This window comes from Sceloporus undulatus, chromosome 5, assembly GCF_019175285.1.
Source record: "Sceloporus undulatus isolate JIND9_A2432 ecotype Alabama chromosome 5, SceUnd_v1.1, whole genome shotgun sequence".
In the NCBI taxonomy this organism is placed as follows: domain Eukaryota; kingdom Metazoa; phylum Chordata; class Lepidosauria; order Squamata; family Phrynosomatidae; genus Sceloporus; species Sceloporus undulatus.
Window position 1 is genome coordinate 115,964,172 of NC_056526.1, and position 15,090 is coordinate 115,979,261.

The 15,090-nt window shown below is 39.4% G+C and overlaps 1 protein-coding gene across 1 annotated transcript in view; it reads left to right on the forward strand.

Annotated features, from left to right (window-relative positions):
- The window catches only part of NWD2 (NACHT and WD repeat domain containing 2), a 69,418-nt gene that overhangs the window by 24,818 nt on the left and 29,510 nt on the right, over window positions 1-15,090 (forward strand). Inside the window, exon 2 of the mRNA XM_042470370.1 lies at window positions 8,118-8,206. Coding sequence (XP_042326304.1) covers window positions 8,118-8,206 — 89 coding nt within the window. The remainder of the gene's footprint in view (window positions 1-8,117; window positions 8,207-15,090) is intronic.

Genomic DNA, 15,090 nt, shown 5'->3' on the forward strand with positions numbered 1-15,090 from the left:
TGCCATATGGTTCCAAAAAGATCACACACACATGAGCACTGCTTGAATCATGGACCACCAGGAGAAAGTGTGTACAAGAGAGAAAGAGAGAGAGAGAGATACAAATTTCCAGAAACACTGAAGCCTTAGGGCAAGGTAAGTTTTTTTTTGTTTGGGGAGTGAGATACGAAAACAGAAATTTTGATAAAGATAGAAATGTAGCCAATACTCAATATTATATAGTACTTTCTTACTCAATCTAAAGTTGCTTAAGCAACATAAACTGCTCAGTTCATAACTCATATTTGGCATATTTATGAAAGTAAAAATAAGATCGTTAGTTTTGTACAATAAAACTGCGAATGTGCCCTACATTTGCACATCTAGGTATAGTAGATACAGTCCACTTCAATCTTTGGGCCTTGGTTGGAGTTCAGTTCATACTGAGATTGTTCCTCTGAGTTTCTGGCCCTTTTTACCCTCCAGTCAGGCAGTTTCCCACTTTATATAGTGACTGGTGAAAAGGTTGACCACGTCCAGTTCAGAAAAAAGCAAACCTCTGTTAGGTTTTTCTCCACCAAATTAAAATATAAGATTACCATAAGAAGCAGCAATCCAGAAACAGTAAAGCCCTCCCCCCACACACATTTGTATGCTGCTCTGATGTAGAAGACTGCATCAAAGTTCATCTTGGATTTGAGTGTTATATATGTCTACAGAAAGCATAGAATTATCATTCTTTAATTCCATAGATTCTCTTAGATATAAATCTTCATACTATGAAGTCCCTGGCATTTTGGGTGAGTAAAAACCCATTTCATTCATTTCAATAGATAAATAATTCATTGGAGGTTTTTCCCCCTACATCCCTCAGATTTTCCAATTTTTTCCTGCACTGGAAAGTTTGTAAATTTGTTAAGAGTAGGGAACAGGGCTCTCCGCCCCTTGTGTTTTGTCTTACTTTCCCCCTCCTGAGCTTTCACATCTCTAGTGGTCTCTCTCTGTGTGTTAACTGCTTTATTTTATTTATTTTACTACAGTACAATGTTTATTTGGGTTGAAAATGTACGTCTTGGGAATATGAGGTTGGTGGGTGTTTTCTTTATGTGTCTTCTATGAGCATCACCACTTTGCCTTCTTTGCTTGGTTTTAAGAGAGCAAATATGTGATTTGGCATTTAGAACTTAGATTTCACATCAGCTTTGTAATCAGCCTTTTTTGGCCAAGTTGCTTGTCTCTGAACCTTATCAATTTTCTGTCTGTGAAATAGGTGCTGACATGGAAAATTGGGCCTTCTAAAGAGAAGCTTTATCTTTTCAGTAGACATCTACTCTGCTTTCAATTAGATTATTGGCCACATTACCTTTTTTTAAAACTCATCTCATTTTCTTCAATGTACTGGATATTTTGTGATTCAAAATTCACTTTGCCTCGTAATAGGGCCAGTCTTGGCCACATCCAAAATGGCCCATTTCATGATAGCTCCCAGTGAAATACATCTAGCTACAGGACAACCAGGAATGCAGCCCAGTTAGAGCTGATCCCAGGCACTCACAGCCATCAGGTCCCCTTGGATCCCTAGTGACAAGAGATGTATCTTAGAGTACCCTAAGGTACAGACTTACTCATGCAGAGGGAAAGTAACCTCATGTTTAGACAAGTTTCATACTTGGGGACCACTGAACCATATAGCCTCCATTATGTTAAAATTCTGTCTCAGTTTATGGCCTTCATCAAGCCCATTACAGCATTCAGGCAGCAGTTGAACAACATTAGAACCTCAGCTGAACCTTGTGGCAGAAAGAAAGAGAACCGGGTGTCATCAAAACACTGATGGCACCAGTTTCAAAACTCCTGATAATGTCACTGAGCAGCTTTATAAAGCTGTTAAGCATGTGAAAAAGAGCAGTGCCCCTGTGGCGCTCTCCCATTTAATAGCCATGGGACTGAACAGAAATCCTCCAAAGCCACATTTAGTAACTGGCCCTACAGCTAAGAACAAAGTCACTGTGGCGGGTTACAAACCGCCATAAAGTACGCGCTCCACGCGTACTAGGGTTAGGAAGGGCCGTATTAGGGTTAGGAAGGTTCTTACCTTCCTGACAGCCCTTCCTGCCAGTACGTGCGGAGCGCGTACTTTTTTGCGGTGCCCATCCACATGGGCGCCGCCATGTTGACGTATTGGACGCTGTGCGTCCAGACGTGTCGCGGCAGAAGTGACGTTGCGAGGATGCACTCCACCCCTCGCGGCACCACTTCCGCGTTCCAAAAAGGAGCGGCATTTCGCTGCTCCTTTTTTGCTGTGCGGGGAAGCCTCGTGGTCTGGCAGCTGGGGCTTCCCTACGCAGCGAATGGCGGCGGCGGGAAAACGGCCCCTTGAGGGCCGTTTGTAACCCGCCTGTGAATCTTATTCCCACCTCACAGAGCTGCCATAGTATGTTTAAGGAAGGTTTGCAAATAAAACCAAGTAAAGTTACTGTCAGAAACTTGAATCCATTATCTCAAATTACAGATGGGAATTAGGATGTGTTACATCGTAACTTCTGATTGCCAGGTAGTATGAACAGTCTTAGTTTGGCGAGATCCCATATAAATAATAGGAGCTCAGACTTAATTCTTGCCAAGTTAACAAAGAGCTCACTGGTGTATGGTGAACTTCAGAACCATCCTTATTACTTCTGTTCAAGCTGTTACACTCCTCTGAGGGCAACACTAATCTGGAGATATTTGGAAAGAGGAACAGAACAAAGAACCCAGAGGCTGACAATAAATATTCCTCCAAGGATCTTTCTTCCAGAACCGTTACTCAGTAACTTCCAGTCAGAGATATTCTACACTGGCAGGTCATCTCAAAGGTCAAAAGAAAAGATCTTCATAACTTTAGATTGAGTTTGGCTTTGGCACTCAAGCATCCACACAAGGAAGGAAGCAACACCCATGATAGCATTTTCTACTTTCTGACAGCAGTACTGATGAATGTAAGCTTCTCTCATGTTGGGAAAGTAGTTTGAGAGGGTAGGATGAAAGGCTTTGTAGAAATGCAAATGACTGTGATTGTTGCCATATTATAAGCAGAAACAATGTTGCCATAACATTGGAAGACTGACAGCTTTATTTTCCCTGGTGATGCTCAAAGGCTTTTTGTAACATGAGCAGTATACACAGTGATTCAAAGTAATTTATCTGGGGAAGAAATGCTGCTTAGTGGGAATTGGTTGCTGAAAATGGTTGTGTGCCATTGAAACTGCACCCACCCTGATAGCTTTAACAAAGATTCCTGGCTCCATACAATGATATACACAATAGAAGATATACAGCATAATATACTAAAGCCTATAATCAATCAGTTTACCTTCCCCTTAATTAATTACTATGTTGTATTTTCAACATGTGTTCTTCTTTTGTTGCCTGTATTTTAAAGCTGTTTCTTAGAACTTTACACAAAACAAAATTGTATGTTTGCTTCCTTTTTAACAGCACATTCAACTGCATGTTTACACAGATATACTGCTGGTAGTCCTTTATAACTTTGTTTAGGATTACAGTGTTAAATACTTAGCACAAGTTGAGAAGGCTGGTTTGAAAGAACCCTCTATGCTCAGCTGAGATTTATCTTTTCTCAGAAGGAGCAAGCTGCAAAACAATCAGATCAACAAATCTTCAGCAGGAGTCAGCTGTTAAAGTCCATGATTAGCTGGTGCCTCTGATCTAACCTCAGATCATATGATCTGTATCCAAGACAGGAGGCTACCATTAGAAAATAATAGAGAGAAACAGGATGGTTCCCAGTCAGCAAAGGGGTCAGGCAAGGCTGCATTCTATCACCCTACTTGAACTTGGATGCTGAAAACATCATACGCAGAGCATGTTTAGACTTTGATGAAGAAGGAGTGAAGACTGGAAGAAGAAATATCAACAAGCTGATATTGTTAACAGATAACACCAAAGTAGTTGCAGAAAACAACAAAGGCTTGAAACAGTTACTAAAAGAAGTCAAATAAGAAAGTGCTAAGGCAGGCTTAGTGTTGTACACTAAAAAAATAATAAATAAATAATGATCACACAAAAATTGTGTAAATTTAATCTAGATGATGAAGAAATTGAAATAAAGGTTTTCCATATCTTGTATCAATCATTGATCAGAATGATGATTGCAGTCAAGAAATCAAAAACAGACTAGAACTGGGAAGGGTAGTTATGAAAGAACATGACAAGATCGTAAAGTGCAAAGACGTAAACACTAAACACTAAAGTTAGGGTCTTCCAAGTCAATGTATTTTCCATCATCATGTATGGCTGTGAGAGATGGACAGTGAAGAAAGTGGATAGAAGGAAAATCTGTTCATCTGAGATGTGATGCTAGAGAAGAGTGCTGAGAATACTGTGGATAGCCAAAACAAATGGATCCTAGAACAGATCAAGTCTGAACACTCACTTAAGCCAAAATGACTAAACTGAGGCTATCATATCTCAGCCACATCATGAGAACCAGTCAGTACATTGAGGGATGTTTAGCCTGGAGAATAGACAGGTAAGAGGTGATCAGATAGCCCTGTTTAAATATTTGAAGGGATGTCATAATGAGGAGGGAGCACGCTTGTTTTCTGCTGCTCCCGAGACTAGGACCTGGAACAATGGATGCAAGCTCCAGGAGAAGAGATTGCACCTCAACATTAGGAAGAACTTCCTGGCAGTAAGGGCTGTTTGACAGTGGAACAAACTCCCTCAGAGTGCAGTGGAGTCACCTTCCTTAGAGGTCTTTAAACAGAGGCTTGTTGGCCATCTGTCGGGGATGCTTTGATTGAGATTTCCTGCATGGCAGGGGTTGGACTGGATGACCCTTGCGGTCTCTTCCAACTCTATGATTCTATGATTGTGGACAAATGATGTCTGCAGGCTGATTGATTAGCAAGAGAAAAGATTATTGAATGTGAAGGCAAGGTGAAGCTGCCATATGAGGACAGGTTTTAGGTGAAGGTCAGGCCCAACTATTAGAGAGGCAATGATAAGGAACATTGTAATGGTGTTGAAAAAGTAGTGTCTACTTTCGACACCATACTAAGTCTGCTGAGAAGGAGAACAATAGCATGGTGTATCTTGTAGAACTTATTTAGATGTCTAGTACGGATGATCCCCAGAATCATATCTACAAGAGTAACAGTCATTGGATCTATGTCTCACCTGATTTCTCAACAGAAAGCTGCCTCAAGAGAACAAATGAATCAAGGATACAGCAGAAGATGAGGTGGTCAAATGGCAGAGTTGTGTAATACGATGGTGAGGGGGGGGAAAGCACAAGCCGAAAAGCTTCTAAAGACCAAACAGTGCTTCTGATTCATCAATCAGACTATAGAAGTTGGAGGAAGAGAGTGCACTTCAGCAACTCACACAGCAGAGAGGCTGCAGGAGGAGCCTGTAGAACTGTCAGCAGAGATTGTGAATGTGTGGAGGGAAAATCAACAATCTCCCCTTCGGAAGTGGAAGCCACCTGAACCTGTATAAGCTGTAGGGATTCGGCCAGTGAATTACACCAAGTTTCACTTTCTTGTTGTGCATCTTCCTATCCCTCCTATGATAGATGGCTGAAGTCTCTAGATGAAGGGAGTGACCCAGAATAACTGGCAGTTCTAGAGGCTGCAGACAAATAGGAGACAAGCTCCATATGCTCAAAGATGGTTGACTGTTTATTAGTGTTTAAAAAGCCCAATGCGTTTCAGCCACACTAGACCTTCCTCAGGGGCAGTTCTTCCAATGCTGGGGTGAGAGAGCCTTGCAATGGGCACATGACCCAAAATTATGTGCCTACCTGAGACATAAAAGGAATCAGGAATGACCATCATGGTATCTGTCACTGCCTCACTTAAGCAGTGAAGCTTCAAAGAAACAAAAACATTACTGGCTCGTTCTATATTTTTATGGACCAACTTCACTGCCCACTAACGGACAGATTTCAGAATACCTAACTGACAGGATATAAAAATAACTTCTGGTCCATTTCTATTTTGGCAATGCAAAAAGGACATTTAAATTTCTCTTTTCCTTTGCAGAAGGCTGCCATTATGTAAAAACAACCTTCTGGTTTAGCTTCTTTCATTTTATTTTCGAGCAGGCTAATCTCACAGATTTCCTACCATGAAAAGGCAGGTTAGAGTTTTGTGTAATTAAACTGTGTTATCTGTCATCCATCCTAATTAGTTCATTACTTCTTAATTGTGTGCTTTTTCCTTTCCAAGCATAGAAACTTAGGAAGACACAAAGAACACTAGAAACAGGCCAGTAAATGGGTGTGCAGGAATTCTCCGCACGCAACACCATTTGACAATATTTTCTGTATGAAGTGCCCATCTTTAAACCGAAAGTGGTGTTCTATCTCGGTAAAGTGTACTGAATAAACCTGTTCACTCCCCAATGTAACTGAACAAAAAGGTTATTCAGGTTCAGTACCAAGGCCTCAAAAACTGTTCTTGTGCACAAAACAGATTTTCTCTGACAGCATTTTCTGCACAGAAAATAATATTTCTGCGCATCTTTTTCTTATTACTCTGAGAAAGTCTTGAACTGTATAGTTTTCAAAGACTATTCCAAGATTTATTCTGCACAAAATTCACAGGGTTATTTTGCACAGAAAACAACATTTTCTGCATAGGAAACAGAATTTTGTATTTTTATGGACTGACTTTCATCATTCAGATTTCTCAACCATGGAATGTAAATGGTGACCTTGGGTGAATCATTGTCAGCTGAACCTGTTGTATAGGGCTGTGATGAGAATAAAAGTGCAGGATCATATATGCTGTCTTTGGACAAATGAGATTACAATAATAAGAATCTAGGTGACAATTAAGACTTGTGAAGGGGCAAAGGGGGACTTGCCAATTACTGCCATTATCAATGGCACTGCCTGGTTTCTTGAAAGGTTTTTCCTCTGGTAGGGGTCATATTGAATAAAGATAGATTTCTCAGTCAGTAGTGGGTTGCTAAGATTACTACCTTTGCAACTCTTACTATCTTGATCTACCACAAGAGAGATGGAATGTCCAGCTCATTCCACCCACAGTTTAGGTCTGGATTACCAAAATTATACACATGTATTTCAAGAAGAAACAAATAAAAACTGAAAATGCACAAAGTACAGAGCCTTCTCTGCTATGATGTGGAATGGTATCATGAGGGAAGCCCATGGGGGCCCATCACAGTTCTTTCTCGGCTACTTTGAGTGTTTTAAAATAATATGCTACCCATTTGCTGATGTTTTAAATCACACCCTAAATTGTTGAATTCTTGTTCAATGTTATTTATGCATGATCATTAATAGTACTTGAAGATTAGGTTGAGGAGCCAGTTGTAGATTTCCTGTGGTGGAGCAGCAGACTCCTGTGGAATGGGGGATGATCTCCCTTCTCCATTACAGCCCTCTATGTACACCTTCAAAACTATCTATGAAGAGTTAGAAAACTCTCTGTGCTGCAGTGAAGTTAAGGGGGAGAAAGTACCATTGTGCCCAGCAGTGTGAATGGATTTATCCTTCTGTTTCTACTTATAGATTACATTTCCAAGAGTAGACTTAAATATTTGATGTTGAATTATCTCAATGTTATATCATAACTGGAGCCCTTAGAAGTTAGACTGCTGCTAGCTTTTAATTGTCCAAGTGGCCTTTTTGTAGTTCAAGTGACCTTTAATAATTCAAGTGAGCTTTTTCTAGAATCTCAAGCTATTTTATGTGGACGGGTATTTTTTCCCCAACATGCCAGAGATCAGCAGCATATTTGTGTCTATTACCTACAGTTGTTTCTTTCATCATAGCCCAACAGCTAATAGTTTAAGGACCAACCCCAGCCCATGGGCCACCAGTTTGGGTAGTAATGTTTCAGAAGAATCACTAACATTGAGGAGGAGAGCGGTAGCAGTCTTATACAGAACAGAACAAGGTTGGACTATTAACTTTAATATTGGTAAATGTCACAATAAGCATTTCAGCTCAACAAGTTACTCCCTAGAGCATTGAATCCAGATTGCTGCATTACATTTGTGCTCACAGTTTCTAAAATTGTTTCCTTCATACATAAAACCACATTGCTTAAATACAGAGTTGACACAAGAATTGTTAACAAGTTTTTTTTCTCTCTTATATACAGATACAGTAGCAGAAAGAAGTGCATTACGGGAACATGTGTATCCTAAGCTTCGGGAATTCTGCAGGGAAAACTATGGGATGGAATTTCAGGTAGAATTTTCTTCATTAAATATTTAAATTTTAATGCTCATATGTCCTTTTAAACACTCTTTATACAATAGTGTTATAACACTAAAGGCTGAATATACATTGTAGAAACAATGCAGTTTGGCACCACTTTAAATGCTGCAGCTCTATCCCATGGAATCATGGCATTTGTAGTTTTACAAGCCTTCTTTAGCCTTCTCTGCAATGTGCTTAATTGTTGTTTTAAGCGGGGAGGGCAGATTGGAATATTATATATAGTGTATTGTTCAGTATTTTAACTGTAAGCTGCTTCAGTTGTCCTTGTAATAGAGAAGTGCGATATAAATAAAGCTTTTATTATTATTTATTATTTAGATAAAGAATCTGTGGATATAGAGGGCCAACTGTATCACAGTTTATTAATAGTTTGGCTTTGATAGGAAAAGAGAATGTGCTTCCTGTTGCTGTATGTACAGACTGTGTTCCAGATATCAACACTTGCTTCAGATTTCTATGGACATCAAAAACTTGAATATTAGTTTAATATACCACCACACCACTTTCAGTGCACCTGAACTCATCTAATTTTGAAAGCTAAACAGGATCAAGCCTGGCTAATACTTGGTGAAAAACTACCAGATAATAACCAGAATCTCCAGGTTGCGATGGGAAAAGATTCCTACCTGAATTCCTGGAGACCAGCTGCCAGTTAGACTTGACATTACTAGCCTAGAGAAAGCAATGTTCTGAGTCAGGATAATTCCCTCAGCTTGCTTTCCTAGCTCGTCTTTAACCATCCTGAATTTAAAAATTGATTCAATTGCTAAAGCAAGTATCAGTACTAGCATTCTGGTATGTTCATGATATCACTTGGGTGTTGTTTGCTCCCATTTGCACATGGGACTTTCACCTTGGAATGGGTGCCATTGTTCTCAATTTAGCCTACAGCTACTTACCAATAAAAATAGTCCTAATATGTAAACTGGAGAGATTTCTTACCTTCCAGATGTTGCTGTACCACACCTTTTGTCATTCCTGAACATTGGTCTTGTTGACTGGTGGTGATGGGCACTGTAGCCCAGCAGTATCTACTACTTCTGGCCTAGCATATTTAGTTCAGCATCGTGTTTCCCACAGTGTTCAATCAAATATGTTAGAGAAGCCAGCAGGTTATGTCCCAGTGAGTGATATCAGAAGCATACAAACTCTTATTCTAGAGGTAGTATGTAGTATACAGTATATAGTCGTTATGAGTAATAGGAATCAATAGTCTTCTGCTCCATGAATCTGTATAATCCATCCAAATTGGTCAGTTCCTCATCTGATGAGAGCAAATTCTATACTTTAAGTATGCAATGTGTAAAGAAGTACTTCCTTGTAACTGTTATGAAACTCCCATGTTCTAGTAATTTTTGCTCCTAAGTTAATTATTCCAGCCTCTGACTATTTTGGTTGATCTTTTCTGCATTTTCTTCACTAGTTCTGGTTGTTGTTGTTTTTTAAACCTTTCTGAGATAGGGCAGCTAGAACTAAAAACAGCTTTATGATATTCTGAGAAAACCTAAAGGTCCAGAGATCCCAACATAGAGAATCTTCCTCAAGTCCCTTTCACATTATTTCAAGTTCTTATATAAACTTACGTAAACTGTACCAGCCCATATGTGACTGGCAGGAGAGGATAAGGACAGTTACACATGTTTATGCCCCTAACAGAATTGCAGTCTAAATGTGAATTTAAATAATGTTTTGCCTCACTGCAACACTTTATACTGAATATACTGAAAGGCAGTTGCCATCTTATTTCTTAGTTAATCCATTTTATCAATTTTTTGGAACCATTTGAAATCTCCGTTTTCACTTTTTTTTAAATGCTAAATTGATTCAAAAGCCTTTTGTAAGGTTTCTCTTCAGTAGGTTTAGAAAGTCCCACTATATAGTGACTACTAGATTACTCCTGTTCACGTACTTTGCACAATCAGAAAGACAGGACTTATGTTTGTAGAAGCTATGTTGATCTTTACTCACCACAACATTAACATCTATATGTTTTATAATTTAAGAATGAATTTATCTTTAAGAATGTTTTTATCAGACATTTCATTATAAAATAAACTAACTGTCACTAAGCTAACAGGCCTGTAATTTCCTGAATATTTTGTATAATAACATTGAGCTGCATTCCTTGCTTTCCATTCCTCAGGCACAGAGGTCAGTTTCAGAGACAGTTTACATACTCTTCTTAGAAAATGTCAGCAATTCCCCATTTGACAGCTCATCCAGAGCACAATTCACATTATATAGTTATAATAGATACATAGTTATAATGCTATAATTCCACTTTAATTGCCACGGCAACATCCAATGGAATCCTGAGATTTGTAGTTTTCCATAGGATGCTGCCATGGCAATTCATCATAAGTATTATCATGGTGCTGTATTTGTGCAGTGTGGAAGACTCTTTGGTAATTCTTTTTTTTTTAAAAAATGTCAATAGTTTGTTATCTCTTGTCACCTCTGTTTGTCTAATTCTTCATACTCCTTTCCTGAAGAAGTCAGCTCAGGCATGAGTAGCTGCCCTAGATTTCCTGCAGGTGTAAACCAGGATGCTTAGAGACTTTGCCTTTTTTTATTGTGCTGTCGCCCTGCCTCAAAAAGGAATGTGGGTCAAGGGATGGGCACATGGCAAAATCCTCCATTTATAATACTCTTGTAGTTTCACCCAATTTCTGCCTTTTTTTAATACACAAAATCTGTCTGGGAGAGGAAGATGGAAGAACCATACAATGGCTTTTGATTGTTAGCTTTAGGAGCTGTCTGTCTGGAAGCTTCTTTAATTCAATTTTTTCTGCAATTCCCTTAAGACCACTTTTCTCTTCCAAAGGAATTTTTTATTAAAATGATAGGACCACCACAGATAGCCAACATGGTGTTGTCATTCGAATGTAGTAGTGAGACACCAGAGTTTGACTCCCTACTCAGCCATAGAAACCTGCTGGGTGAACTTGCACAGTGAACACTCTCCCAGCCTGAAAAGAAGACAATGACAAACCTCCTCTGAATAAATCTTGTCAGGAAAAATCATTGGATAGGGTTATCATGAGTAGAAATGTGAAGTCCTGGCCGGGGGGGGGGGGGGGGGAAAAATCTTGACTAGCAACATTTCCCCCCATTTTTTTCCTGAAGCCTTTTTTGTTTTTGATTTCCAAAAAAAATGGAAAACATTGAAAAAAGGAAGAGAATTGAGTATGGAATGTTTTATTTTAGCATGATGAATAAAATCTTTAAGACAAGGTGTTCATATATTACTGCATTTGTTACAAATTTAAAAATTAAAGTAAATTCCATTTATAATAATTGTTTGAATACATTGTATTTTAATATACCAGGTGTGATAATTTTATGCCAGATAAAACTGCATATAGTCATATTTTAGTTCCTAAAGTGAGAGAATGACTTTCCATCTGCAAAAAGAGCTAATGTTGCATTTTTTTTTCAATTTTTTCAAAAAAAATTCCATTTCCATTTCTGGAGGGAAAAACCTAGAAAAAAAATCAGGTTTTTTTCCCCCCATTGCTTTAACATTTCCAGAAATTTTACATCTCTAGTCATAAGTCAAAGTAGACAAAAGCAGACCTGATAACGACAACAAGGAACCTATTGCTGAATCCTTCCCTCATCAGTTGTTCTTCTACTGAAATACCTTCCCCAAATGTTTTTGTTCCTGTAGGGCTCAAAACCAAAGGTTTATAAGGAACATACTGATCCAAACACACACTGGTTAGGGATTAAAAGCGTCACGAATGGTCAATTTTCACTAAGAGCTATTGGTAAGGGAAGGATTAAGAACATTTTCCCGTCTGTCAGTTTTCCAATACACACTGCCCCTTCCAAGTGTGCTTTACTGTGAAAAAGAAATATTAGGACTTTATTATATCTCCCTAAAGTAAAATGAGAGCCAATGTAGTGTAGTTGTTTAAGTGTTGGACTACAGCTCTGAAGAACAGAGTTCAAATCCCTATTCAGGCATGGAAACCCACTGGTCAAGTCACTCTCTCAGAGGATGGCAATGGCAAACCACTTCTGAAGAAACATGCCAAGAAAGCCCCATGTTAGGGGCACTTTAGGGCCACCAGAATCAATCAATCAATGTTTATTGAATAGCCCTTACGCCGTCTCAAAATAACACAAGGCCACCATAAGTCAGAAATGAAGGCACACAACAACATCAACAAAAGTAAAATGTGAATTTCTCATTGTTCACTACTACAGTATAAGCATGGAACCCAACCTTTTGGCCATCTTAAATGACAAGGAAAACTTAGAAGATTGCCCTGCCTAGATTCACAAATAAAAAGTAGAGGCTTGACTGTGGTTTTGAACAAAGCCTGAGCATTGACATAAGCTTGAATATTCAGGAAAGCCTCCTCAGGGCAGCTGACAAGGCACATGCAACAACTAGCCATTTTGTTTACATTTTCTAAAATTAGGTCATGAATGTGACCAGTCAGATATTTCTTTCCCGTTACTGCATGAATAGTTTCAAAAACAAGAAATGCAAAATTGTACAAAGAGAAGTCAAATAGTATGTGGTTTCCCTGGACTGTCTGTGTGTTTTATATGCCAATCTGTTGCTGTTGGAATAATGTCAGCAGTATCTAAGACACTGTACATAAAACAAGATAAAGATGCAGGCTTTGCCCTTGGGCTTACTGTCTAAGTAAGAGACTGGAGACACAAGGGAAGTGAAGGGAAATGGTAGAGAAGGATATCAGTTGGAGAATGCCAGAACAAAGAGGTGACTTATTAACAGGCATTTAAACACAGAGCACAGCTTACACTGGTAATGCAAGGTGAAACAAGCTGTTGGTCTTCTAGTCTCTGGCTTGAAGCCAGATTGTTCTCTTTCGCTTCTAAAAATACCAAGTAACTGACACTTGGAGCAGAATTCTTTCTAGAATGAAGAATCTGTTATATTTTCTCAATGTTTGGTGATTTCAAAAAAGCTATTTATTGCTCATAGTTGATAGGTTCGTTTCATTTTTCCAGGTGCTTTCCAGACAAGCTAGAATGAGCATTACAAAAAGTCAGAGACATGCTTTGATTTCTACACTTCTCTATTTTTACCATTGGACTCATGGGACAGAAGGGACCAGATCTTGGCATTCATGTTGTTGTTGTTGTTGTTGTTGTTGTTGTTGTTGTGTGCCTTCAAGTAATTTCTGACTTACGGTGATTCTAAGATAAACCTATCTCAGGGCTTTCTGGATAGAATTTGTTCAGAGGAGAGTTTCCTTGCCTTCCTCTGAGGCTGAGAGAATGTGACTTACCCAAGGTCATGCACTGGGCTTCCATGGCCAAACAAGGATTTGAACCCTGGTCTCAAGAGTCATATTCCAGCACTCCTGCTGCCCCCCCCCCCCCCGCCCGGTACCAGCTAATACCAAACACAGGGATGCCACTGCTGTTCAGTTTGTTTTTAAATAATCTCCTCAATCTCAAGATACCATATTTTTAAAATTAAATATATCCAAATTCTATTTCCTAGTGCCATTCTGCACTCAAATGCATGTTGAATATGTGAGGTCTTTATATAACTCTTTGGCAGGACTATCCTTGCAATGTTAGCAAAATACTGGTCACTGCACCTCAAAAGGAACGTTGTGAAGATGCAGAAAACAATTCTTAAAATAATGAAGGGGATGAAGGAGGGACTTCTTGCAACAGACGGGTTGCATCTCACGCCAGTTGGAAGAAATGTTTTTGCCAACAGTCTCAAGAACTTGATCAGGAGAGCTTTAAACTGAGTTCCGAGGGGAAGGGAGACAATATTAAGGAAGGCGAAAGGGATGGCGAAAATAGTCAAACTGACATAGAGGAGACAAGGCAAACAGTGCAAGGACCCAACAGTGGGAGGCAAAAAAACTTGCACAGGCAGCAAGTAAAAGGGAACCATGGTCTGCGATGTCTCTACACTAATGCACAGAGCATGGGAAATAAGCAAGATGAACTCGAACTCCTAGTACAACAAAGCAAATATGATATAATAGGCATCACTGAAAACGGGTGGGATGAGTCTCATGATTGGAATGTGGAAATAGAGGGGTATAACCTTATTAAGAGAAATAGGCCAAATAAGAAAGGAGGAGGAATAGCACTATATGTCAGAGATATTTACACCAGTGAAGAGATCCAGGACACCAATCATGGAAGCCAGGTGGAGAGCATCTGGATAAGAATCAAAGGGGAGGGAAACAACAAGGATGTTACGGTGGGAATCTACTACAGACCCCCAAGTCAGACGGAGGAATTGGATGATATCTTTCTAGAACAGATGACCACACCGTCAGAAAAGAGAGATGTAGTAGTGATGGGCGACTTCAACTATCCTGATATTTGCTGGAAGTCAAACTCAGCAAAATCCTCAAGGCCTAGCAAATTCCTCACTTGCCTGGAAGACAATTTCATGGTCCAAAAGGTGGAAGAGGCAACAAGGGGGTCAGCTATTTTAGATCTGATCCTAACCAACAAGGATGACTTGGTTAATGGGGTGCAAGTGGTGGGATCCTTAGGTGGAAGTGACCATGTTCTCCTGGAGTTTGTAATACAGTGGAAAGGAGAAGCCAGGCATAGTCAGACACGCATCCTAGACTTTAGGAGAGCGGATTTCAGTAAACTTAGAGAAGTATTGAGGGCAATTCCATGGTCAGAAATACTAAAAGATAAAGGAGTTCAGGATGGATGGGACTTTCTCAAAAGGGAGATACTGAAGGCACAATTTCAAACAGTTCCAGTGAGAAAGAAAAACGGGAGGTGTCTCAAGAAACCAGGATGGATGACTAAGGAACTTTCAACCGAGCTAAGTTTGAAACGGAACATGTATAAGAAATGGAAAAAGGGGGAAATCACAA